The sequence below is a fragment of the Bos indicus x Bos taurus genome, chromosome 11, assembly GCF_003369695.1.
Source record: "Bos indicus x Bos taurus breed Angus x Brahman F1 hybrid chromosome 11, Bos_hybrid_MaternalHap_v2.0, whole genome shotgun sequence".
NCBI lineage: Eukaryota > Metazoa > Chordata > Mammalia > Artiodactyla > Bovidae > Bos > Bos indicus x Bos taurus.
Window position 1 is genome coordinate 4,642,132 of NC_040086.1, and position 27,045 is coordinate 4,669,176.

The 27,045-nt window shown below is 47.8% G+C and overlaps 1 protein-coding gene across 1 annotated transcript in view; it reads right to left on the reverse strand.

Annotated features, from left to right (window-relative positions):
- Positions 1-27,045, reverse strand: part of AFF3 (AF4/FMR2 family member 3) — a 582,836-nt gene that overhangs the window by 29,530 nt on the left and 526,261 nt on the right. Inside the window, exons 13-16 of the mRNA XM_027554698.1 lie at positions 20,746-21,852; positions 15,355-15,479; positions 9,494-9,695; positions 7,316-7,437 (exon numbers count right to left, since the gene is read on the reverse strand). Of these exons, the coding sequence (XP_027410499.1) occupies positions 7,316-7,437; positions 9,494-9,695; positions 15,355-15,479; positions 20,746-21,852 (1,556 nt within the window). The remainder of the gene's footprint in view (positions 1-7,315; positions 7,438-9,493; positions 9,696-15,354; positions 15,480-20,745; positions 21,853-27,045) is intronic.

The window sequence follows — 27,045 nt, forward strand, 5'->3', positions numbered from 1 at the left end:
TACAGCCATCAGTGCTGTTTTTATCTGTAGTGTGTAAATGTATTCTTTAAACCTGAGATGGAGGCTGAGTCACAGACTCTCACAATAGTGTATGTGAATAACTAACACACCTATTTTCTGACTGTATCACAGGAGCGACAACATTAACCTGAGATGCTGAAGAAACGTACTGTCAGGGCCTATTCAGGAACACGTGAGAATTCTCATCTTTGCATCTCACTGCACTGAGTCACTGAAGACTGCCTGCTGGTTGGCCCTTTTTTTCCCTCTCAGGTGATTTCTAGAGTGTTGGTTCCAGGTCAGATCATTATAAAGGCAATTGGATGATGGGACGTCACCCAGATTGCCCGGCAATGCCATGGACACGTGCTGTCAGGAAGGCATCACTCTGGTGGTGACCTTCAAGTCAGCAGGAAGAGAAAACTGTCGTCACCACCGTGGCAGCTCCAGAATATAAGACTGCAGAGGCACTAAAATGAAACCTGATTATCTCAGTGTTCAAACCAATTTTTCCTTGAGTCTTTTTTCTTTTTAAATGTGGAAAACCTAGAGTCTGGCTTTTTATTATGATAATAACATTCTTCACATTGTTTCTCAGGGTGATGGTATGTGATGCTAATCCGTGAGAAAGCCTAAGAAAAGTACAGTTAAACATCATGCATGTGACTGACCGCATCTCCGGGGCTCTTCAGAACCTGGGCTTGGAGCATCTAAAAACCTAGGCTGAGCCACGTGCATCTCTGTTACAAGAGCTCTTGGCTCTTGTAAGTAATGTGAGCACTGGATCCAGAGAGCAGGGTCCTCCTCTCCCCCAGCGCCCCCACCAGCACACACGTGACCTCAGTTCTAAGCAGCAGTGGGTCTGAGCCACCCTCCCGTTTCTGCTGGCGGGAGTATCGCAGCACCCTGACGCTTTGTTCTCCTGCGTGACCGAGATGGAACCGAATGCTCTCCCACGGACAGGCTGGCAGGCAGCTTTCTGGGACTCCTATTTCCGTGAGACGCCCGTTACCCACCACCCCCCCAACCCGGCAGAGCCAGCCTGTTTTGTGAAAACTGGCAGAGACGGAGAGACTGACGTGTCTGAACAAACAGGTTCCCTGGCACCGCACAAGTCGAGATAATTTTCTTAGGAAGTTGGAATCCAAATCAGACAACGAGGCAACTGCACACCAAATGAATTCATCATCTGATAGCCTGTCAGCCTGTCATCTGATAAGTCCTGGAGGTGTTACCATGGCCCAAGCTGTGAGGTTCTTTTTTCCCTAAGAAGAACGTGTAAGAAGTGGAGGAACTGTTTCCCACGCACTAAATGAATGCTGTGGATGAGGGCACTTCATAGCCAGGGGCCCCAGTGCTGCCATTGGCTTTATGAGCGCTTCCAGAAAGAAGTGAGAAGGCTGCTTACAGCTTCCCTAGTGATTCAGACAGTAAAGAATCTGCCTGCAATGCAGGAGACATGGGTTTGATCCCTGGGTCAGGAAGATCCTCTGGAGAAGGGAATGGCAACCCACTCCAGTATTCTTGCCTGGAGAATTTCATGGACAGAAGAACTTGGTGGGCTATAATCCATGGGGTGGCAAAGAGTAGGACATGACCGAGCAACTAAGCACATTAGCTTTTAAGCACAAGGATTCAAATGCAGCTTTTGTTTCTATGTTCTTGATGTTGGCTGGGACCCCTAAATCTCTGGCTTCTCAGAAACACCAACGATGACTCATCGTGTCTCCTACAGGTCACAGGCTCTCACAGGAGGTTCCTCTCTCGGCCACACTTAGAAAATAACACACGCTTTCCAGGACATGCAGGTTAAATGTGGCAGGTTTTTGTCATTCTATCATAAGCAGCTTTCTGTTTAAGTGTAAATTCATCAATTTGATTGCTGTTCTTCTCCAGGTGTCACAGGTAAGACAAAATCATCTTACAAAGCCCTTCAAAGGATCAGAGGGCTCAGATTTCAATCAGAATGATCTGAAAGGCCTTGTCCGCCATTCTTGCCCTCCCAACCTCTGGCCAAATTCTTTTGTTCCTTCTTTCTCTCTGTTTGGACTAAAAACAAACAAACAAACAAAAAAAACCTTGGCTGAGAGGGATTTCATAAGGGAAAAAATTCCATATGAAGAAAGAAAGGCACAGGAATGGTATTATCAGGAAGGGTGGGGTCCAGCTTTGAAGCAACGGGAAGCAGGGGGGCCCTTCGGGAGGGGAATGGTCACGGCCAGCCCACCACGGGAGTGCCTTGCCTTGATCTAATATCACCTAGGTAAGGATTTCAGTTGGGGTCCTTTGAATAAATCACCTGACCTTTCACTTACAGGAGTCTTCCATCACCTATAAAATTAAAATCCTTTCAGCTGTAAGAATGCTGAGTATCTTACATCACAAGCGCCAACTTCGTCTTCCTGACCTGCCAGCCACATGGCACAGGTCGCGGCTTCAGCATCACGTGGCGAGGGAGTCTTTTCTTGGCGTCTGGAGGTTTCAGTAGCTGGGCTCCTGTAATTGATGCCACGGGGACAGATGGGGCGTTCGGAGGCTTGGCTGAACGTGACGATCGTCCTTGTGAAATGTGGGCAAGAGTCGTCACATCCTTCTGGAAGCGGCAGGCAGGTTGGCACTCGGGGTTCTCTGGCTCCCTGGCACAGCAATATGGCACGGGGGAATGGAGGCCAAGCGCTTCACCATCAGCTGTGCTCAGATGTCTGCACCGAGGCTTTCGTGACACAGCTGTTCCCTAGATTTTCCCCCGCCAAGAACTCTCCTGTCACTGATGACACCAAGTGATTCATAGCTCATGGCTTTGCACTGATAAGATCAGTTTCTAGGCTTTGGGTTGAATGAAGTGCTGTCACTCATGGACATAAATTCCTAACAGATTTTTGAAACAAAAGTTTGGTAATCATACCAGTGTCGCAAATAGTTGGACACGACTGAAGGATAGGGCCGCAAAGAGTTGGACACGACTGAAGAGACTTAGCACGCACACTCACGTCTGACTCTTTGCAACCACATGAACTGTAGCCCAGCAGGCTCCTCTGTCCATGGGATTCTCCAGGCAAGGATACTGGAGTGGGTTGCCATTTCCTTCTCCAGGGGATCTTCCCGACCCAGGGACCAAACCCTCATCTCATGTGTCTTCTGCATTGCAGGTAGATTCTTTACCCACTGAGCCATTGGAGAAGCCCCATCATATTTAAAATGGATAACCAGCAAGGATTACAGCACAGGGAATTCTGCTCAGCGTTATGTGGCCGCCTGGATGGGAGGGGAGTCTGGGGGAGAAGGGACACAGGTCTATGGCTGGCTGCCTCCCTTTGCTGTTCACCTGAAGCTATTACAAGGTTGTGAATCTGCTATTCCCTAATACAAAATAAGAAGCTTAAAAAAAAAAAACCAAAACCCTGTTGATGAGTGAAAGTGGCACACAGCTAAACGTCAGGGGAGGAGGAGGTGCAGTCATACTGCCTCCCATCTGAGCCTGCAGGACAGGCTGATCTGGATCACATTTTTAAAATAAGTAATTCTGTTCAGTTCTATCTGCATTCTGAAGGCACCACCTGGTACCTGCTGAATTGGTAAGTAACCTCGGAAAAGGGGCTGGAAGCCTATGAATTTAAATTGACTTGCCTGTAGTAATTCCTTACATTCACGGAAAAAAGAAAAAGAAAAAAAAGATGCAGGCACTACCCCCTGTCCCCGCCAGACAGGCTTCCCTAGTGGCTTAGATGCTGAAGAATCTGCCTGCAGTGCAGAAGACCTGGGTTTGATCTCTGGGTTGGGAAGATCCCCTGGAGGAGGGCATGGCAACTCACTCCAGTATTTTTGCCTGGAGAATTCCATGGACAGAGAAGCCTGGCGGGCTACAGTCCATGGGGTTCCAAAGAGACGAACATGACTGAGCAACCAGCATTTTCAACCCCGCTCCCCCAGAATGTTATTCCATTTAGGGTCATTCAACAGTTGTTACTGGAGTCCCTGCTGAATTCTGCCTGTTGTCTGAAAGGCGTGTTTATTCAACCATTAACGAGTATTTATAATGTAAAAGGATGAGTTTACTATTTTTTTTTAAAGCTACAGGATGCAGCTCTGAAAGTGAAATGACAGGATGGCAACTGTTACTTTTGGGAATGCAATAACTGGATTTCTATCAACTCGAAATCATTTTGGTGCTAATTCTCTAGTTCTTTCTTTCCTTCTGGTGGTCTCTCTTTGTTCATGTCACTGCCTGTTGACACCTCCAGTGAGGAGAAGTCAGGAAAGTGACAGGAGCCAGGTCATGGTCCTTGAAGCTTGTGCAGAGCGGAGAGAAAGCAGGAGGCTGGAAATTGTGATCGCAGAGGAGTTTCCTAGAGAGGCCGCCCACGTACCGCCATCTTCCCTGAATTAATAACTGAATGAATGAAGCATATACCCCCACTCCCGCCCTGGGACCTCAGCACACACCAGCTGAACACTTTACACACTTTTAGGTGACTTCCTAGCCCAGTGATCTCTTAAGACCCATATTTTTATTGTTCTGAGGAAGAGACAGTGCCTGCTGTTGCTTTTCAAGCTTGAAGAATTTCCCCACGATTTTCTCAGTTCAGTGGCTGAGTGGCTGTTGGAGCCGCGTGTTTCTTTTACTGTCACGGATTTCAAATCAGTTGGGACACATGGCAATTGGAAGATGTCTCTCTCTCCATATGATGGGTATGTAAGAGGGCTTTTCAAAAATTCTATCTATATCCATAAAAGGAGAAACAGTTTGATTGTAGCTGTCAGCCAGAAAAATCACAGTTTGCTAATGGGAAGAATGCATGATAACAGCCTCTTGGTTTGATACAGATAGGGACAAAATTACATTAGCCGCCGTCCCAGCAGATTGAGAGACATTTCCTCTTGTAAACAGTCCAAGGAGCTGCAGGTCCAAGTAGGACCATTTAGCTGTTGCTGTTTTAGACTTAGTTTTCTGGTCTATGCATTGGAAAACGCCTTACATGTTAATTTCCCATATGTGTGTGTTTAAACACCACGCCCTTGATATGTTTGATGCTCCGGGTACCTTACTGTGGAATGTGTGTGTATGCTCACTTTGTTAGACTATGACAAAGGCTTAGTCTTCCTCTTCTTCCTTTTGTTCCCTATCACCAGATCTTTCATAATATCTGCACTATTCTTTTTTTAAATTTATTTTTCATTGACTATGGCTGATTTCCAATGTTAATTTCTGCTGCACAGCAAAGTGACTCAGTTATGCACATAGGTATATTCTTCTTTATACTCCTTTCCACTATGGTTTATCCCAGGATAGAGAATATACTTCCCTATGCTATACAGAAAGATCTTGCTGTGTATCCATCCTATATACACTAGTTTGCCTCTCCTAACCCCAAATTCCCAATCTATCCCTCCTCCTCAGCAAGCTTCTTGAGATGAATAGGGGAGGTTTGGGACCCAAAGCCTAAGCAAGCTTGGTTTGAATGATGTACAGAGCCACATTTCCATTCTTACAAAGACTTGACCTATAAGACAAGTATAATCGTTTTTCATTCCTCAAGGAACTGAGTTTCAAGCTGAAGGATACAGAGGCTGACCCATCTGTATAGTAACTACTTTATCTTCAATTTGTTTCTTAATATTAGGGACAGCATCCTTAATTACCTGTGGCGGATTCATTTTGATATTTGGCAAAACTAATACAATTATTTAAAGTTTAAAAATAAAATTAAATTAAAAAAAAACATCTATTATAAGATGAAAATCAAAAGATACCTACATCTTCCAAATGTAAATTTCCATATTGTCATTAAACACAATTCCAACTGCCTTTTTTTTTATTAACGGTTAAAGCTCCCTTTGAACAATTTACACCCCCAAACACTAATTATATATGGAGTTGACTGTTGGATTGGATTGCACTCCCATTACACACCCCTCACCCTGGGGATTAATTACCACTTCTTTGGCTGCCCAGGGCAGTGAGATGAGGGAAAGGGGAGCTGGAGAGGGTCAGGGGAGAATGTGTGTGGGGTTGAGTGCAGTGTGATCACAGGAAGAGGAGAAAAACACACGTTCCCCTGGGCCACCCTTACACTTTACTAAACTCAGTCATCTGGGACTGTGTTCAATGAAGGAACAAAGAATCTGGATTTGCCTCTCAATCCCCGAAGTCTGTCTCCTCGTTAGCTTAATGAGGTCCACGCATGGCCTGAGGAAGACAACTTAGTATTCCTGTTTCCCAGACATGAAGAAACAGACCTTGTCTACACTCTTGGTAAAGACAGGATGGGAGAGAAGGCTGGGAGGAAGATGAGGGTGGAAGAGACAGCTTTCACCTCTCCAGGTGGTCGCTCTGAGAAGAGGCCATCTTGCTGGGTCTCAGGGGCCCTGCCAGGAGACCAGTGTCATGACTCACTTTTTCTGATTAGGAAGCAGGGACTCCGAGACGTTTAGCAGCATTTTGGTTTTTGACTGTGGGTGGGGTGCGTGGTTTCCAGTCTGTCCCCTCAGCTGGACAGTCAGCAGTCAGAGGGCAGGGGGGTCTCTCACTGGTGTCTGCTAGTCCCCGCTGGGGATTTAAGGGCGTGCCTCCCACAGATACACAACTGTATGCTTGCTGAACAGCTGAAGTTGAAAATGGGATTCAAGCCAAACTCTTGAAACCATATCTCCTGCTCTCGAGGCTTGTCCTTGACACATATTTTTTTCCCTAAGAGCCTAAATACTTTTCAGTATCATTTTATCATTTGTCATGTGTCGTTTTCGGCATCTCCCGAGCATTCCAGGATGCTATATTTATTCATGTTCTTCTTTTGTTTCTCCTCCTCTTAAGTTGATGCTGGGAATGAAATACTTGGGTTTTGGCACTATGATGGGGGGATGGATGACAGGATATTTTTTCCTGTATAAGAATTATTTACACTTTTATAAAGACTATAGCAGTTTAGAGAACAGAAAGCTTTCAGGAGTAAATCACCATTTTTCTTTGCCTGTTACAGTTTACAAAGACAGAAATGCCTCTTTCTGGTAGCATACAACCCCAAATGCAGGTGCTCGGAAATATAAGACTCCTTGATGCCGTTTGCCTTAGATTTCTGGCATCCTGGGTACAACCGTGATAGCACTGGCTGTTCCATTCATTCAAACCACTCCCCGCCAAGGGCTCAGGGGGTGCACTCAGCAATGTCCTTTGAAAGGGTGACATTTAACTGACCGGGTCACATGCCAGAAATGGCCACACTATGGCTTATATGTGTCTAATATGTAGACACATATAAACCATCTCCCCGTTCCCACTTATCTGGCCTTCCCCATATCAACAAGACTCCACACTTACATATCGTCGAAGATGAGTTTCTGCCTCTTGCAGTCCCGGTGGCCGTTGGAGCCTGGAGACCAGGGCTCTGTCTGCGGCCGTGACTTGTGGAGAATGTTTTCGGAATTGTTGTGAGCCGCTTTCTAGGCAACAAACACACACAGCCGCCTTTGAGAAACTGGCCCTCTGGCTGAAGGAGTCACCCGTTAGAATTGCTTGGGTTCTAGGTTAGGCGTGATAGCGTTTTTTGTTTCGATTAAGAAAGAGAAATACATGCATTTCAGGTCTCAGGCTGCAAGCTTTTACGTGTGTGGTCAGATGTCATCTGCACGGCAACATCACCAGGGAGGTCTTAGTCTTGCTCTCACACATCCAGATCCTGAACCTGCCGGGGCTCAGACGGCTACTGCGCGTGCAGGCTCGGGGCTTAGGGCTCAGGCTCCTATGACCCACGGTTCTCCAAACTGACTGCATCAGAGTCACCATTAACACACAGACAGCTGAGTGCCACCGCCAGCATCTCTGTCTCAGTAGGTCTGGGGAGGGCCTGAGAACATGCATTCTGCACAAGTTTCAGAGTGCTGGTCTAGGACCTGAGCTCTCAGAACCACTGAGCTGTGTTTATCCTTCACGAGAGGTTCAGGTCATAGACTGACTGGTTCTTATCAGCTGTCTGTGATGAACAGGAAGAGCCGAGTGGTATCGCAAGAAATTATTTAAAATGTGTTTTAAAAGGGAACACTATCTGGGGAAAAATTTAAACATCCTTTTTTTTTTTCTCCCCCTGGAGATACAGATATTTAAAGAGAACCTACTGTGTGCTGATCATTTGGATCATAAAACACCCTGTCTTTGGTTAGGACATTCAAATGGATTCCTCTGAAGTAGTTAAAGCAGAGTGGATACCAGTGCTTCTTTAAATATGGGCTGATTTTATGTGCGGATCAAGCCTCTTTGTTATGAGAGCCTCTAGGACTCTGGGCATTTCCTTTTTGGCACGCAGAAGAGTAAATTACGGATGTGTGTGAACCCTAGTCTAAGCAGCTCTCCTCAGCTCGACTGTAAGCTTGCTGCAGGCAGAGACTGAATCTGTTAGATCATCAATGCATCTCTATTGCTTAGCAGAGTGCCTGGGACACAATAAGTACTTCCTTGATAAACACCTGTTCACTGAAAGAAGGTCGAAATAAAGTCTATAATTGGTTAAACATTCCCTGCACATCATAGTTGCTTGTGATAGAAGGATCTAGAGGCAAAGAGAAGTTGTGTTTGGTTTAAAATTTGAATTGCTTGCTTTTTTATTTCCGATTTTCCTAATATGATCTTCTCAGATTCTTGTATCCTAGAACTCAAGAGAACTGCTCTCAAATGAGGGTGCCTAAGAGGCTTAGTTTCCTGATGGTTCAGTAAGACTGAGGCTCTTGCTGGACCTTAACAATTTTTTTTTCCTCTTTGAGTCACCGGAGAAAGCATGAAATGCTGCCTCCCCTGTTTGTTTGCAGAGTCCTAATGCCAAGTCTCATTTCTCCCTGCCTCACAAAGCCCTGCTGGTTTTGAGAAGCACAGTGGGGAGAGTTTGAAATTAAATAAAGTACTTGGAGGATGCACAGTTCAGGGATGCCCACTCTTAGAGAGTGTCCGTAAAGAGGAACTCACATGCAGTGTGAGTGTCCCTAGGGGTGGAGCCGGGTCCATTTGGGCCCACGGGGAACGCAGGGTGTTGGAATCACCCTTGATAAGGTCACTAGAAGAGGAGGGGTGGCGACAGTCTCACACTGGACACCACCTTGGTGACCTTGGGCGGCAGGGAGCCCTGCAGCCTTGGCCTTGAGCTCCAATCCCAGGCTTGACTCTGCCCCAGGGCAAGAAAGATATCAAACGTAAAGACTGTTTGGCCCTAGACTCCCAATTTACTTTGTCATGGGAGAGTGACGTTAGGGCTGTTTCTTTTCAGAATGGAAAATGAGGTCCTCCAAAGAGGTTCCTAAGCAGAAGAGGCTTAAAATACCGCCTCTTTTTCTTCTGCGACAGCCTATGCGAGAGGCAAAGGGCAGCTCTTGCTGGGTCTTCCCAGAGCAGCATTCAGGGCTGCCTTGTGGGGCCTTGAGCTGGAGTTTAGACCGAGCTGGGTTACAGGCAGAGTAAGGGCTGTGCTGGGTTTCATTTCTGTTTCAACTGGGACAGGAGGCATCAACCTACCGTGAGGTCCGCGGCGTGGCTCTGCAGCTGGCTCTCTGCCTTATGCTTTTTGCTGGAGGAGGTGGAGGTGAACAGACCGTTGCTGTTGGATCTGCTGGAGGAAGTCAAGTCCTCGCCAGAGAATTTGTGTTTAGATGCGTCGGAGAGGGGTGAGATGGGCGACCGGAGCACTTTTTCATTTTTATTTATTGGTATTGCCAAGCTGAGAAAGGAAGTCACAGTAATGGAATGTCACACACTCAGCACAGGGGAAGGAAAATGCTTTATATATGACCCAAACCTCCCATTTAAAACCTGCTGGTAGGAAGACGTTTACTGGGAATTCTTCTGCCAGGAAACAATTTTATGGCATTAGGGCTGTAACAAACAACAAACACATTTTGTTCATTGTTTCTTTACTTATTCTCCAAGAATTAAGAGTAATTCTGGAGCTAAACGACTAAGAATAATACTCTCACTTCCCAAGTTTTTCATCTAAGGATCTCAAAATACACAGCAAACCACTTACTGTTTTCCTAACAAGTGCAAGCAGCAGGTAATGGGAAACTCAGTTAAATGATACATGAGATCTCTACTTCCAAAAGGACTTTTGCTAACACCTGCTGCTGCTGCTGCTGCTGCTAAGTCGCTTCAGTCCTGTCTGACTGTGCAACCCCAGAGACGGATGCCCACCAGGCTTCCTCGTCCCTGGGATTCTCCAGGCAAGAACACTGGAGTGGGTTGCCATTTCCTTCTTCAATGCATGAAAGTGAAAAGTGAAAGTGAAGTTGCTCAGTCATGTCTGACTCTTAGCGACCCCATGGACTGCAGCCTACCAGGCTCCTCCACTGTGGGATTTTCCAGGCAAGAGTACTGGAGTGGGTTGCCATTGTCTTCTCCCTAATTATCACACGGAGAATAACACAATCGCAGAATAATCAAGCATGAAGCCACCTTCCAATTGTTAGGCAACCAGGCATTGATGAATACAAAGAACTGAAACAGTCTTTAGAAATGACATTTTCTGATTTCTACTTCCTTATTTTACCTTCAAAACTATTGTCTATGCCTGAATATACATCCCAGTGGACCATCACAGAAGGGAGTCACTTATATCTGGGTCTTTACAATGTATGTAATGCAGATAGGGCTCTCTCTATTACTTCACTTTGAAACAAAGAGTAGGAAGACACATTAGCCCAAAATGAACTCAATCATTGCTAACTTGGGATGGTTCTAGAAGTCACCTGGTGGAGTCAGGTAATGTAAGGTAAATTCATCGGACAAAGAGTTAGTCATTATCCCTGCATTTATGACTTCTTAATTGCATGTGTTGGCTATCACTGCAAACAAGCCCTTAAAGTCACTTCTTATTTTTTAAGCAATATCCTTAGTTGGTGGTCACAGTGTAGAAATTACAAATGTAGGCCTCTAGAACAAATGAGAAACCAAGATGCTTAATGCTATGCAAACACATTTGTGTAGGGAGAGAATTTCTGATGACAGCTTTCTGGTTTAAAAAGCACTGTGCACCCAACAACTTAGAAGTGAGAAGCTGTGTTCTAGAAAACTGCCTTGGGCGAATCAGAAGTAGCTCAGCCAGTGAGGACGAAACACTGAAGCTCAAGATGGATGTTAACTGTCTGAATGTAATGGTTTCTCGACACATGAGTAAAGAAACCCTATTTCTAAGTCTCTATTATTTTACATACAGTACTCAGGTGGTGCTGTAGTGGTAAAGAATCCACTTGCCAATGCTGGAGACATAAGAGACGCAGGTTTGATCCCTAGGTCGGGAAGATCCCCTGGAGGATAAAATGGCAACCCACTCCAGTATTACTGCCTGGAGATTTCCATGGACAGAGGGGACTGCTGGGCTACAGTCCATAGGGTTGCAAAGAGTTGGACCCGGCTGAATTGACTTAGCACGCATGCACTCAGTTCAGTCCAGTCGCTCAGTAGTGTCAGACTATTTGCAACCCATGGACTGCAGCAAGCCAGGCTTCCCTGTCCATCACCAGCTCCCAGAGCTTGCTCAAACTCATGTCCATTGAGTCAGTGATGTCATCCAACCATATCATTCTCTGTTGTCCCCTTGTCCTCCTGCCTTCAATCTTTCCCAGCATCAGGGTCTTTTCCAGTGAGTCAGTTCTTTACATCAGGTGACCAAAGTATTGGAGCTTCAGCTTCAGCATCAGTCCTTCCAATGAATATTCAGGACTGATTTCCTTTAGGATTGACTGGTTTGATGTCCTTGCAGTCCAGGGGACTCTCAAGAGTCTTTTCCAACACCATAGTTCAAAAGCATCAATTTTTTGGTGCTCAGCTTTCTTTATGGTCCAACTCTCACATCTATATATGACTACTGAAAAAACCACAGCTTTCACTATATGGACCTTTGTTGGCAAAGTAATTTCTCTGCTATCTAGGTTGGTTATAACTTTTCTTCCAAGGAGCAAGTGTCTTTTAATTTCATGGCTGCAGTCACCATCTGCAGTGATTTTGGAGCCCAGGAAAATAAAATCTGTCACTGTTTCCATTGTTAAACCATCTATTTGCCATGAAGTGATGGGACCGGATGCCATGCTCTTAGTTTCTTGAACACTGAGTTTTAAGCCATGTACTACATGATTTTATTTTTTTTTTAAAGACTTTTTGATGTGGACCATTTTAAAAGTCTTTATTGAATTCATTACAGTATTGCTTCTGTTTAATGTTTTTTTTTTTCTTCCTGCCACAAAGCATGTGGGATCTTAGCTCCCTGACCAGGAATGAACCCACACCCCCTGCATTGGGAAAGTGAAGTCTTAACCACTGGACTGCCAGGGAAATTCCTACATTATTACATGATTTTAAACACTTGTAGGAAAGGAAATTATTATATTAAATATTGTCAAGCACACACAATCTTTTCTTCTTCATCATAAGTTTATCTATTGAAGTTGACCAAAGTAATTTTGAAACATTGTTGGGATCATGTCTTTGGGACATGCGATTACCATATATATAGAATTGTCTTATTACACTGGTACAGCTTGACAGAGGTAATCGCAATTTCAGAAACACACAGACCACTTTTCCTAGAAAAATTCAAAGCTCTTTCATCGCGGCATTGAGTCCCTACTTAATGTAAGTGAAACTATCAGAGCCAGTAGGCTCTGCCAAGCAAAGGGTCTGGAGCAGGAGTCCCTAATCTTTTTGGCATCGGACCAGTTTCAGGGAAGACCATTTTTTCACGGGCCAGGACCAGGAGCAGGGATGGTTTTGGGATGATTCAAGTGTATTACATGTAACTGTGCACTTTATTTCTATTATTATTACATCAATTCCATCTCAGATCTTCAGGCATTCAACCCCGGAGATTGAGGACCTCTGCTTTTATCCTGGGGTCCCTGAACTTGCATGGAAAAGAAATGACATCTTCACTTTCATTAACCTCTCACTGAAACGGAACATTTCCTTTAATGATGAACGAAGGCAGGAATCCAGACGAGTGGTTAGCAGGAGTACTGCTAGCAAAACCTGTGACTGTGTCACCGATGGAAACCACAGATATTTGCATGTCATATCGGTTGTTGCAGGCATCTTCAGATATGACTTAGACTCATCACTACGAGCAATTACAGCAGTTACTAGAGCCAGCAGACAGGTTATTTAAGGCATCAACAAATAAGCACATGTGTAACTCAATCACACATTTAAAAGACACTTTGGAGCCACATTTTCTCCTTCCATATGTGCGCAGTGTTTTGGGACACTGTCTGCTGGGCACAGAGGACTGCGGGCTTGGCCAGCTTCTCGTTGCTGCTCCTCCTCAGTCAGACCTTCCAGAGCCCTAGTCCTTCCCCAAGGTGATTCTAACACTGCAGCCGCCTGTGCGCGGGTGCCTGGGCTCTCTAATTTCCTCTCCGGGTTTTAGTACTGCTCTACATCTTCTCCTAACCTTTCAGTTTACATTTTTATGTGTTGCACTGAAACATTAATCTCCCCTTAAAAATTCTATGTACACAGTCGGGGAGAGTGAAGAGTGTCTGAGCAGAGGGAAAGTGGTTTCTGAGCTGTGCTGTTTCTAAATGGAAAGAGCTTCTATGACTGATGATGAGCTCCTCGCTTGTAATAAATATCCGGGGCCTTGCTTTGCCAGGAAGCTGTTTGTCATGGAGGGGAGTCAGCGCCATGCAGGTCCCTCTGGAACCCCTTTGAGGAGGGGCTGTTTCACCTTGGAGACCCCGATCTTGTCTGTCACCACAAATTCAGCGCATAGCCAGGATCTTTAGGTGTGTTGTATTAAGAGTCTGTTTATTACATCTGCGTGATAAGCTTAGTGTTCTCATGACTCTTAATTCAGTTTTTTGGGTCTCCTCGGTGGCGCTAGTGGTAAAGAACCTGCCCACCAATTCAGGAGACATAAGAGACGTGGGTTCGATCCCTGAGTTGGGAAGATCCCCCTGAAGGAGGGCATGACAATTCACTCCAGTATTCTTGCCTAGAAAATTCCATGGACAGAGGAGCCTGGTGGACTACAGTCTATGGGGTCACACAGAGTCGGACACTGCTGAAGTGACTTGGCACACAGGTAGAATTCAGTTTTTAAATGTTCAGAGTGGAGGGTGTGTTTTTGAAAGGATAGAATGTTCTACAGCTGGTAACTGGCCTTTTGTTACAAAGAAGCACGGCTGCTGCCCCTGGAACTGCGACAAGCAGCACACGCCCAGGCGTGCTGGTGCAGCTTGTGTGTGTGCTTAGCCACTCAGGCGTGTCCGACTGAGACCCCATGGACTGTAGCCCGCCAGGCTCCTCTGTCCATGGGATTCTCCAGGAAAGAGTACTGGAGCAGGTTTCCATGCCCTCCTCCAGGGGATCTTCCCAGTTCAGGGATCAAACCCAGGTCTCCCTCATTGCAGGAGGATTCTATACTGTCTGAGTCACTAGGGAAGCTCAAGAATACTGGAGTGGGTATTAACTATCCCTTCTCCAGGGGATCTTCCCAACCCAGGAATTGAACCAGGATCTCCTGCACGGCAGGAGGATTCTTTACCAGCTGAGCTACCAGGGAAGCCCACACCAAGGGAAGCAGGTCTGCAAGAGACAGGCTGGGACCCTGGGATCCTCTGCTTCAGCGCTTGCACCTGGACACATGTCTCCTATAGCAACAAAATACAAAGCAATCCTAAAGGACTGAGGGCTTCCCTGGTGGCTCAGACGGTAAAGAATCTGCCTGCAATGCAGAACCAGGGTTCCATCCCTGGGTTGGGAAGATCCCCTGGAGGAGGGCGTGGCAACACATTTTAGTATTCTTGCCTGGAGAATCCCCATGGACAGAGATCTTGGTGGGCTACAGTCCATGGGGTCGCAAAGAGTTGGACATGACTAAGTAACTAAGCACAGCATAAGGGACTAAAAGCAACAGTGAGCATGTGCAGTTGGAGCAAATTATGAACCACAAGATACAAAAAGACCAAAAACCCAACTGCCAATTTTGAGGAACCGGGAGCAAAAGCAGGTCCTGTGCACGCGCCGTGCACACAAGACCAACAAAGCGGGTGGGCAGACCACCTAAGTCCGCCTCCGGCGTGACCCCTGGACCCACAACTTCCCTCCTCACATTTAAGGAATGCGCTTGCCCCCATCAGAGAGCGAGCAAGGGAAACTTACTTTTTCCTCACTCCTTCAAGCTGCAGCCTGAGCCCCAAGGAAGCCTTGGCTGAATTTCTCCTCTGGCCTCTTATCAATTTCTATTGATTAAGGAGTCCAAGAACCCTGGTCTGGACACCCAGAGCAGAGAAATCATTAAAAAAAATCTGACTCTCCCCCTGCAAACACGTGCCTCTCAGACCCAGGCACGCCTCCACCAACCCTTGCTTTTGCAGGAGCGCACGTACCTGTTGATGTTCATGCTGCAATGATTTGCAGACAAAGTACTGTTGGCAGAGGCGCTCAGTCGTGAGGCGCTCTCCCTCTCTCCCGGGGCCTTCTTGATCTCCCTGTAATCGTCTTCGTTGTCACACTGTATGGAAAGAAGCAAAAACCAATCAGCTTCGGACTTCGAGGGATCGCGGTGAGCTCCCATCTCACCAGCTCGCGGCTTCTTTGGACAAGCTCCTGAGCACCAACACGATGGCAGCACTCTCGGCCCCGGCCTTGGTTCCCCGTCAGCTCCTCCTCGAATAAGGACGAAATCTGTCGTTTTGACTACTGACAGCTTACTGAGAGGAAAAAGTGTGACACCGGGATCAAACTGCAGGAGGGAATATTGTGATGGATGAAAACCGCTCAACCAACGGGCTGGATTCTACCCTCCAAAGAAGACCTGCGCTAGAGTCTCACTGGAGCTTCAGCATCCCTTTCTCTGGCATTTCTTGGTACCCAAACAAAGTATAGCAAGCGACCTGTCCTGCACTTAATGCTGTAGGAGCAGTGACAAGCTCAGGCTTTTCTTCTGAAATTCACGGCCTTGAAGGATCTTTTTATAAAACAGCAGTTCGACTGGATTGTTTCCACGATTGTATTTAACTTTAGACGCGTAATAGGTGTGACGCAGGCCTCCCCGGTGGCACTAGTGGTAAAGAACCCACCTACCAATGCGGGAGACACAGGAGACTCAGGTTCAATCCCCGGCCTGGGGAGGTCCCCTGGAGGAGGGCCTGCAACCCACTCCAGTCTTCTTGCCTGGAGAATCCCATGGACAGAGGAGCCTGGTGGGCTACAGTCCATAGCGTCACAAAGAGTCAGATGCGACTGAAGCAACTTAGCACAGCACACACGAAGGGGTAATGCACATGCACTCAACCAACTTCTCTTGTTGCTGAGATCGCAGCAACACAGCAGAGACATTCAGGATTCTCAGCGGTGTTTCCAGGAGACGGGCACTGGTACTAAAGATAGAAAGACTTTGACCTTCTCTTTCTGGCTGGGATGTCAGCCTCTGGAGGAGGGACCACAGATGCTCACGTTGAAACTGTGCCCCATGGATGATCCGAGCCAAAGCTCTGAACCCCCTAGTTTGGGCCCCTAGGGCTCCGGCAGGGCTAGACTTCGCACCCTGGGCAGCCAGGTCTATGATGTCCCACCTCCCACACCCGCAACTGGGGGCTTCACAGCCCGGATGATGAGTAACGAGCACTGTGCACATGTTCTTCCCTTCTCTATGCATGTTGACCTATGTTCCGGTAGATTTCATGAGGGGAGCTGAGTGTAAGGCTTAGTGTAAATGATGCTTCATAAGTTAAACTTAAAAAGTCCACGGATAGTAAAATTACTTAAATATAGATTATGAATTATACATGTCTCTGTTTTTGCACATCTCTATTGACATATGCCTGTATAGCTCTATGTATTTCCAATCTCTATACGTTTATCAATTTGTATCTCTGAAACACCTCTCTCTCTTTCTTTATATCAGCCTGTCCATTTATCCATCAATCTCCAGATGACTGATTGATTTACTCATTAATCAATTAATCACCTGGGAGATTGATGGATAAATGCATCTGACAAGTAATGAGGAGGGCAGGATATGCAGAGGAAAACAGAAGGAAAAGAGGGGCAGGTGTGTAGCGAGCTAACCTGTATTACTAAATTATATCATTTAAACCCAACAACATCCCTGTAAAGATGTCACCAGTTTACAAATGAAGAAACTGAAGTACACAGAAGGGAAGGTCACCTGATTGAGGTCACCTAGGAGGTCAGGGCTGACTGCATGATTTGTGGGGTTCAGTGCAAAATGAAAAGGCTACGCCCCATGTTCAAAAAGCTGGAGAAGATGCTTGATGTCAGTCTTGATGATGATTTTCAAAAGCAAAAGCAACAAAAGCAAAAATAAACAAGTGGGACTATGTTAAATGAAAAAGCTTCTGCAAAGCAAAGTGAAAGTCGCTTAGTTGCATCTGACTCTTTGTGACCCCACGGACTATAAAGTCCACGGAATTCTCCAGGCCAGAATACTGGAGTGGGTAGCCATTCCCTTCTCCAGGGAATATTCTCAACCCAGGGATCAAATCCAAGTCTTCGGCACTGCAGGCAGATTCTTTACCAGCTGAGCCACCAGGGAAGCCTGCACAGCAAAGGAAACCATCAATAAAATGAAACGGCAATCTACTGAATGTAAGAAAATATTTTCAAATAATATATCCAAGAAGGGGTTAATATTCAAAACACATAAAGAACACTTGCAATTCAACAACAAAGAAACAAACAAAAAAATCTGATTGAAAAACAGGCGGAGGATTTGATTAAATATTTTTTCTAAAGAAGACATACAGATGGTCAACAGGCACACGAAAAGATGCTCAGCATCACTAATCATCATGGAAATGCAAATCAAAACCACAATGAGATACCACCTCACACCTCTCAGAATGGCTGTCATCAAAAAGACTAGAAATAATACATGTGTGAGGATGCGGAGAAAAAATCTCACTTCTGGGTATTTATCCAAAGAAAACTGAAAGACTGATTTCAAAAGACCCCCACCTTCACTGCAGCGTTATTTACAAAAGCCAAGACAAGGAAACAGCGTAAATGGCTATGGATAGATAAGGACATTGTGGCATATGTATGTATACAACGGAAGAAGGGGGTCTTGCCATTTGCAACAACACAGAATGACCTGGAGGGCACTGTGCTAAGTGAAATGAGTGGGGTGTGTGTGTGTTAGTCACTCAGTCTTGTCCGATTCTTTGTGATGACAAAGATGACAAAGACCTTAGGATCTCACTTAAATGTGGAATCTGAAAACCAAAACCAAACCACTCTGGGGTGGAGAGGGGGGTACAAAATGAAGGGGCGAAGCAAATAAAAAAGTACAAGTCTCCAGATATAAAATGAGTAAGTCATGTGGATGTAGTGCAATACTAATAAGCAGCCTGGTGAGTATGGCTCATAATACCGTGGCACACATTTGAAAGTAGCTCCACTCCAGTACTCTTGCCTGGAAAATCCCATGGATGGAGGAGCCTGGTAGGCTGCAGACCATGGGGTCTCGAAGAGTCGGACACGACTGAGCGACTTCACTTTCACTTTTCCCTTTCATGCATTGGAGAAGGAAATGGCAACCCACTCCAGTGTTCTTGCCTGGAGAATCCCAGGGACGGGGGAGCCTGGTGGGCCGCTGTCTATGGGGTCGCACAGAGTCGGACACGACTGAAGGGACTTAGCAGCAGCAGCAGGAGATCTTGAAAGTTCTCACCAGGAGAAAAAGAAATTTGTAACTAAGTATAGTGATGGATGATAGCTGGACTGATTGTGGTCATCATTTTGCAACACATGTAAACCAATATTGAATCATTATATTGTATAACTGAAAATAATATAATGTTATGTCAATTATACCTCAAAAAAAAAAATAAGCGGTAAAAGGGTAACATTATAAAGTACTAAAGTCAGGAACATTTTCCTGTCTTGAAACTGGTCTCTTAAGCTGTCAGAGAAGTGTGTTTATTTGCTGCTTTACATTGTGCTCCTGGAAGCATGGGGATGCTTGGCACGCGCTGACTCTCCCGAATGCCAGGAGTGCCAGCCTGAGATTGGGTGCGCCCATGCAGCCCAGCAAATGGTCTCCGCCACCTGCCAGCTGTGGGTCGTGGGGTGAGGAACTGCAGCCAGGCACCACCCCTTCCCCAAGGCCAACTGGCAGTCTCTCCTGGGGGACCCCTCAGTACCTGGATTGAGGGCAGGGAGATGCTGATCCTGACCCCAACCCTCACTATGCCTGTGCCTTGGTCCCTGGATGGGGCTGCAGAAAGGGGAGGCTGCTCCCGCCAGGAATGCAAAGGGGCCACAGGGCAGGCAGAACCCATCCTGGGGAAATGGGTAGGGGTGGGACCAGGCATGTTCTGTTGTCCCATCACCTTCTCTTGCAAAAGACGGATTCAAAGATAAAAGGGAGAATTCCAAGATGGCAACCACAGGCATTAAATTCTGAGCATGGAGTCTTCTGAGCGGGGGCCGTGAGGCAAAAGTACTACACAAATCTCCAGCTGGTTTATTATTGGGAGACCCTACAGCCAGAGAACTGACTTCATTCCCAGCTCTGTCCTTTCTCACCTATATGACCCTAGGGCAAGTCACTTTAGGCTCTGTGAGCCTCAGTTTCCTCATCTGTAAAAGGGGCATGACAAGAATATTTGCCTCAAAAGTTGTAAGGATTTTATAAATGATTTAGCATCCCTTGTGGGGACATACACATGAGTTAACAGTTGTGAATGATTTTGTCCCAAATTGGGGCCATCCATTATGACTATAATCTTTGGTTTGTTACCCACTGAGTTTTTCGCTATGGTCCTAGTCACTTTTGAAGATGTAGTAACAGGAGGGGGTAAAGATTCTCAGAACTGGTTTTAAATTATGATTAAGTGATTCTTGTGCTCAAAAATTCTTCAAAAACATCTGAATGGCCAAGTGTTTGGGTCTACTTCTAGACCCTCGTCCAGCTCTCCCTGCACTTAAGTCCCTGCCTGCCTCACTCTGTTCAATCCCTCTCTGTTCAGCTGGCTTCCTAGCTTTGGCAGCGAATCCTCTGATTACTCAAAAGTCCCTCCTGCTTAGGGCCCTGTTCCCAGCTCGTCTCTACCACAAAGTCCTTCTGCTCAATACCATGGGGAGCACCAACCTGTGGCTCCCTAGTCACAGCCTTACTCAACTCTATGAGGCAGCTGACTTCTTAAGTCAATGAATGACCCCACCTCTTCCAGCAAAGAATGGGGTTCACCTGTGTTTAGTTTTCCTCACTGGTCCAGCTTCTAGCTCATTCCCTGAAGACATTCAGTGAAGATTTCCCAATTGCCTACTTCCACATGCAGTGGGACAGGCCTTAATTATCTATCACATGGGAATAATAGCTGGTCTTCCCACAATGGGCGGTTCTAAGGATGTTGAGTTGAGTTAATATGTGTCAAGTACTTATACTGGGCTTCCCTGGTGGCTTAGATGGTAAAGAATCTGCCTGCAATGCAGGAGACAAGGGTTTGATCCCGGGTTGGGAAGATGCCCTGGAGAAGGGCATGGCAACTCACTCCAGTATTCTTGCCTGGAGAATCCCATGGACAGAGGAGCCTGGCAGGCTACAGTCCATAGCGTTGCAGAATGTCAGACTTAGTGACTGAAGCGACTTAGCAGGCTCCTATGCGCTTATGTAAAGTGCTCTATGAACGTTTGCTGAAGAAGGACATATAAACCCCTGCTCCTGGAACATTCCAGACCAGTGGACCTGCCCACAAGTTAGGGGCCCTCCCTCCCACTGCGCCTTTAGCCCCTCAGGTTTCCAGGCCTACCTTGCGTTTCCTCTTGGATTTTGGCAAGGTCTTTTCCACCGGCGCCTCGGATGCGTGGCTCGGGGGCGCGCTCTCAGAGTCCTTGGCTGCGGGAGCACTCAAGACCCCCGGCTCCTGGGGCAGGTGTTCCGGGATCCTGGACAGAAGTGTCAAGTCAATTTTGACCCAGAGTGACCGGACCTCGTCACTGTCCTTCAACGGGGAGAGAAGCTCGTTGCGGCCGAAGGGGACCAGTGTGTAGAACTGCTCCTCCAGCTCCTTGGCAATGTCGCTGGTGGTCCTGGCGTTGATGGAGCCCACGGGAGCGCGGGGGCCGCCGCCGCTGATGCTGGTGGGAGCCTCCTTCAGCCTTGGGTCGTTCCCGGAGGCAGCGGCAGCGGCGGCGGCGGCGGCGGCCACGGCCTTGGACAGAGGGTAGTCCTCCTGCTCCGACTCCAGGTCCGAGTCCGAGGAGGAGGAGGAAGAGGACGACTCCGTCTCGATGAACTCCTTGGACTTGGGGACGATCCGGCTCAGCCCCCGAGTGCGGCGCTTCTCGCAGGTCACGGCCGAGCGCAGCTCCTTGCGGTGGTTGGTCCTGCTGTTGCCGCAAGGCCGGGGCTTGGGGGGCTCCGGGGGAACCCCCGTGCTCGCCCCCAGCGCCTCGGCAGCTACGGGCTCCTCGGGCCGGTGGCCGCTGTCGCCGGCCGAGGTCCTCTCGGTGCGCCGGGTGGGCTTCTTGCCCGCGGACCTCCGGGCAGGTGCGGGCGCGCTCTCGGCGGGCGCACCAGGCACCGCGGGCGGCGGGGCGGCGGCGGCGGTCACGGCCACGGCCACGGCCGCGGGCGGGGACTTCTGCTTCACCCCTTTGCTCCCGGGGGCCTTGTTCGCGGTCCTGGGCCTCTGCTCCTCCTTGCAGGCGCCCTTGATGTCCTTGTCTCTCAGGCCGGGCGGGCAGACGTCGGGGAGCTTCCCGCAGTCCTGCGTGTCCTCCTTCACTGGGGTGTAGTACTGACTGCTCTCCGGCCCGTGGTGGCTTTCATTTTGGATCAGGACAGGGGGCTTGTGGTGATTCACTTTGTTTAGCCATTTATCCAGCTGCCACTTGTTAGAGGACGCTGGTTCCGCCTAAAAGCAGAAAACCGGCAACAAACAAAACATTGTTTAGGACAGACTCACTTAGATGCGCCTGGCTGTTTTTCTCTTGACTTGCTGCTCCTCTAGGCATGTGAGCAGAAACCTGATGGGCTGGAAACTCAAGGAACATGGAAGCCGTAGGTATGTGTAGCATCAACAGGCACACAGGGTGGCCACCCACAGGGCTTCCCAGGTGGCTCAAAGGGTAAAGAACCTACCTGCCAGTGCAGGAGACCCGGGTTCGATCCCTGGATTTGGGAAGATCCCCTGGAGAAGGGAATGGCTACCCACTCCAGTATTCTTGCCTGGAGAACTCCATGGACAGAGGAGCCTGGCAGGCTGCAGTCCACAGGGTCGTAAAGAGATGGACATGACTGAGCGACTGACACTTTCCTGGTACCCCACACTGAAATGCCAGTGCAGCAGTTTGAGAAATGAGAGGACCCCCCTATTCCTCATTAGGACCCATTTCCAGCACTTTTGAGTGTTATACAGTGTATATTTTTTGTATTTATACAGACATGCATAAACTTCAGAGCCCATGAAAGTTAACTGGGGTGTAGTTAGGAGACCTTGGGTGTTGAAGCACACATTTTTTTGGTGAGACTTGTAATTTGGGGAGAAATTCGAAAAGGGGGCTGAGTGGACCCTGCTGGACTTGGTTCATCCATCCTCAACCCGCTTCCATCACACTTTGTCCGAATTGTTTCAGACAAGGAGGTGACAATGAAAACCTCTTCTGTAAACAGTTTTGCTAAATTAGAGCAAATCCTGGGCATTCCAGGTGTTAAACTCTGACCCACAGATTGGCTCTGGGGGAGAGGCGAGGCCAGTGAATGCCCTGTAACAGAAGGTCAAAGGTCATGTAGACACATTTTGGGGAGAGAATAGTTTGCATAGTTTGCATTTACCTCTCTAGGGATCTATGTCTTATTGAAAGGTTAAGAACCGATTCTCTTACGGGGAGTAAATGTTGTTGATTTCTAATAAAAGTCCATTTATCCAGCCTCTCTGATTATTAGTAGAAAAGAGGTATATTGGTAAGTACAGAATTTTGTTGTTGCTGTACAGTTGCGAAGTCATGTTTGACTTTTTGGCAACCCCATGGACTGTAGCTGGCCAGGCTCCTCTGTCCATGGGATTTCCCAAGCCAAGAATACCACAGTGGGTTGCCATTTCCTTCTCCAGGGGATTCTCCTGACCCAGGGATTGAACCCACGTCTCCTGTACTGCAGGTGGATTCTTGACCGCTGAGCTACCACGGAAGCCCCATAGAACTTTAGCTAGAATGTTTTTAATTTGTGAGATGGGGGAGAATTTTGGCGTGATTAAGGTGATGTATGTTTCCTTCCCTATGTCCTCCACTCTATAAATTCATGGCTTCTGATGATTGGGTGAGTTGGGGGTGGGGTGGGGTGGGGGAACTAGATACCACCCAGAATAAAGAAGAATGGCTTAGCTTTGCATTTCGTATTGGTTTGTTAAAGCCTAGAGCAAGTCAGGCTCCCTTGCAGGAGAAAAACACTGTTCTTTAAGATCATAATTTCTGAATGCTTGCTTTCAAGTGTCAAGATTTGGTTTTCAATAAAGAGATTGGTGTTAAGAGGAGAACTTGGGGCACTGCCTCATGCAGAAAGGATCCTGCGGCAGGGCGGTGAGGCGCGAGGAGGGCAGGCAGTGCTCTAGACCCAGGGGTCCTGGCTGAGTCTGGGGCACGGCTCAGGGAGACGGAAAGCCTTTAGAGGGCCACAGGGCCTGGGGCCACAGAGTGTGGACGTGAGCACTGCAGCTGCGGCAGGGGCTGCGGACAGTCTGCTGGCTCCCTCCAAGCAGACGAGACCAACTGCACTTCAAGGAACCGCAGCGCAGGGTGTCGAGGGACTGGGAGCGACAAGTGACCGTAAGCAGAAAATGACCCTGCAGCACATCAGTGATCACTCCACTGATTAAATCCTCCCTTTGCTGTGAAGGCGCCCTCCGGGAAATCTTAATGGGAGTCTCCTTGTGAGGCATTTCAGCACGGGGATCCCAGGCCCTGCTCCTGGGGCCATGAGGATCGAGGAGCATCCCCATGGGGTACAAGTGTGGAAGGGGACTCTCTCGTGACCCTGATGGGGAGCCTGGGCTCTGACTTGATGTTCTGCTTTTCTTGTTTTTATGCCACCCATAGGCCAGGACTCCTGAACAAGAGGCAAAAAACCAAAATGATAAAATCTTGTTTCACGCCTCTGAGTTTTATTTTGTAAATTCTGACCTCGCTTCAATGTGGCACCTGCAGAGACAGGGAACAATGGAGCCTGCAGAGCCCACCTGACCTGGTCCATCCTGCGACAGTGAAGTGATGGAGGAAGCAGGGTGGCAGGACATAGAATGGCTTCTTTGCTGAGGGGGAGCTCTCGCCTGCCCTGAGGGGAGCTCAGTGTGACGAAAGGCTACTTTAATTAAAAAATTATTTATTTATCCATTTTGGCTGCACCGGGTCTCAGCTGCAGCACTCGGGAGCTTCAATTTTTGTTGCGGCACGTGGGATCTTCAGCTGGGGCAGGGATCTAGTTCCATGACCAGGGATTGAACCCGGGCTCCCTGCTTTGGGAGCTTGGAATCTTAGCCACTGGACCACCAGGGAAGTCCCCTGAAGGCTAACTGGCGGCAAACACATTTATGGCTTTGAGGTTGTCTCCTCCCCAGCCCCGTTTCTCTCTGACCCCAGGCTGGGTCAGTGACTTCTGTGCCTCAGCTTCCCCAGATAAACGGGGCCCAGTAATGTGAGTGGATGCTGAAGGCGCCTTGCAGAAGGGGGCACACACTGGACCAGGTGGACACATTTATGGCAGCATCCGCCACTTACCACCCCCTACCCCCTGGTCATCCTCGTCCCCGCCGTCGTGAGCCTTCCACACCTCACATCTCTTACATGCGAGGACACAGATACCTGCCTGGAGCCAAAACACGGCGACTCACAGGGAAACTCCCACTAAACCTCCCCTGGGGGAGTCTTCACAGTGAGGGGAGGATGTAATCAATGGAGTAAGGGCCCGCTGCCCCATGTGCCGCAGAGTCATTTTTTCTGCTCTTCACAGCCAAAGAAATCAGGACCATTTTCAGTACACTGCTAAATTATGTTCCCTTTCTCAAGGATCTACAATGACCTCCTCTTGCCTCCCGAACAAAATCCGAACTCCTCAGGCAGCCATCATCTTACAGGCATCTTTCCTTGCTGGAACACCCACAGTGTGCTCCCACATCACATGTATCATCTACTTTAATCCATAGATAAGAGATACTATCAGCCTTAGTTTTTAGATGAGGCTCAGCGAAGTTAAGTAACATGTCCAAAGCTGCAGAGCTACAGGCACCAGCAAGACTAAACCCAGGCTTGTCACAGTTGAGAGACCAGATTCCCTTAAGCTCCCATTACTCTCTGGGGAAGCCTCATGAAAAGGGGACCTTGTTTCACTTGAGAAATGTCAGGTCTTCAAATGATAGAATTTGATCTGACTTTTGGAGAAGACACCACTAACTCTCCAGATAATACCTGTTGCCTTCCATTATCCTTAATGGCATCATCTTTTGATATCCATGTCTGTTTCATGTATATGAATCTTGTGTCTTCAACAAAGCCAAACACTGCTTTCCGGCAGAGGCCAGGTTTCTGCTGCTTTGTATCCCTTGCAGGACCGTAATAGGTTAGAGGGGCAGCTTGCTATGACCCTGTTGCTACTAATGACTCACGATGAGCTGCCTCTCCCTGTTTGTCACTTACTCCTCAGAAAAACCTCACAGATTAGACAGTGGGAGATTATCTGCCATTTTGGAGATAAAACTGTGGCCAAGGAAGCTTAAACAGCCAAGAATTAGGTGGCAGGGGAGGAGGGCAGACTTGGGGCTCGGAGCTCCTTGCCTGGCAGGCTGCTGCCTCTGGTTTACTGTCTGAGCCATCCACTGGGCTTCCGCCCAGCGCTTTTGCTTGTTTGCTGGCTTGCAGTGTGCATTTCCAGCCAGGACTCTCCTCTCTGATCAATCTTCCCTCTGATTCATGCACAAGCCCTCCAGGGTATACTCTAGTCTCTATTTCATCTACAACCTTCAGGGCACCCACTGCCACATACCCCATAGATGCCTAATTAAGGAGAAGCTTGTTGAATCCATGAATAACTTGTATTTTTGAAGATTTTCAAGAATGATCTAGGGCAGGATTTTCCAAAATGTGCTTTTAGCCCATGAAGAAAGCCTACCATGGTTGGACATATTTGGGAAACACCACAATGGAGAACGCTGTTTACATAAGTGATGTTGAGGGCTGAGTGACGCCCTGCAGTAAAGAAACGGGTGAAACCCACTTTATCCTGGCTCTTCTCAAAATCCTGTGACCAGAGACTGCCCTGGGGACCCAGTGGATATGACTCTGTGCTCCCAATGCAGGGGGACCAGGTTTGATCCCTGGTCAGAGAAGTAGGTCTGACCTGCTGCAACTAAGAGCTCCCAGGCCACAGCTAAAGATCCCACGTGCAGTCAAATAAAGTCCGGTGACCAGGCTCTTTCTTGTTCACACAGCAAGTTGTCCCTTTACTTGGAACACTGGTCTAAGGTGCTCTGTGTGCTGCTGTAAATGTGCTAATGGAGGGCCAAAACGAAACCCCTACCCCCTCCTGGTCAAGCTCCCTGGTCAAGCTCTGGTATGAAAGGATGTCCCAGACCAAGAAAGAAGAAAGAACTCAAATGAAAAAAATTAGTCTGATGACAAGCAAGCAAACCTCAGGCCACAGAGACTGAATCCAGTGTCTCTTCCATGCCCACTTGCAGACTAGGGGTTATATTCCATGGTGATGCATGTGAAAGGCAGTGGCTTTCTACAACCAGGGCCAGAAACACAGCTTGGATGAGACTCAGGAGAGCCAAGCAGGTGCTGGCACGTTGAGGGGCAGGGTGCAGGATGCAGGTGTCTTGGGACATCATGAGGATCTCCTGCTCTCATATTAGGACATTTCTGAAAGGGGAAAGGAGGGCCAGATACGTTTTGCTGCAAAGCAGCAGAAACAGGTCTTTGCGGTGGGATGGGAGGTGTGTGGCTATGAAGAGCTGGGTGGTCCTGTGGGGGACAGGGAAACGGGTCTCACTGCTCTCTGTCAGGGGACCTGGGCCAGCTCAGGGCAGAGGAGAGCAGGGCTGCCGTAGAGTTGGCCC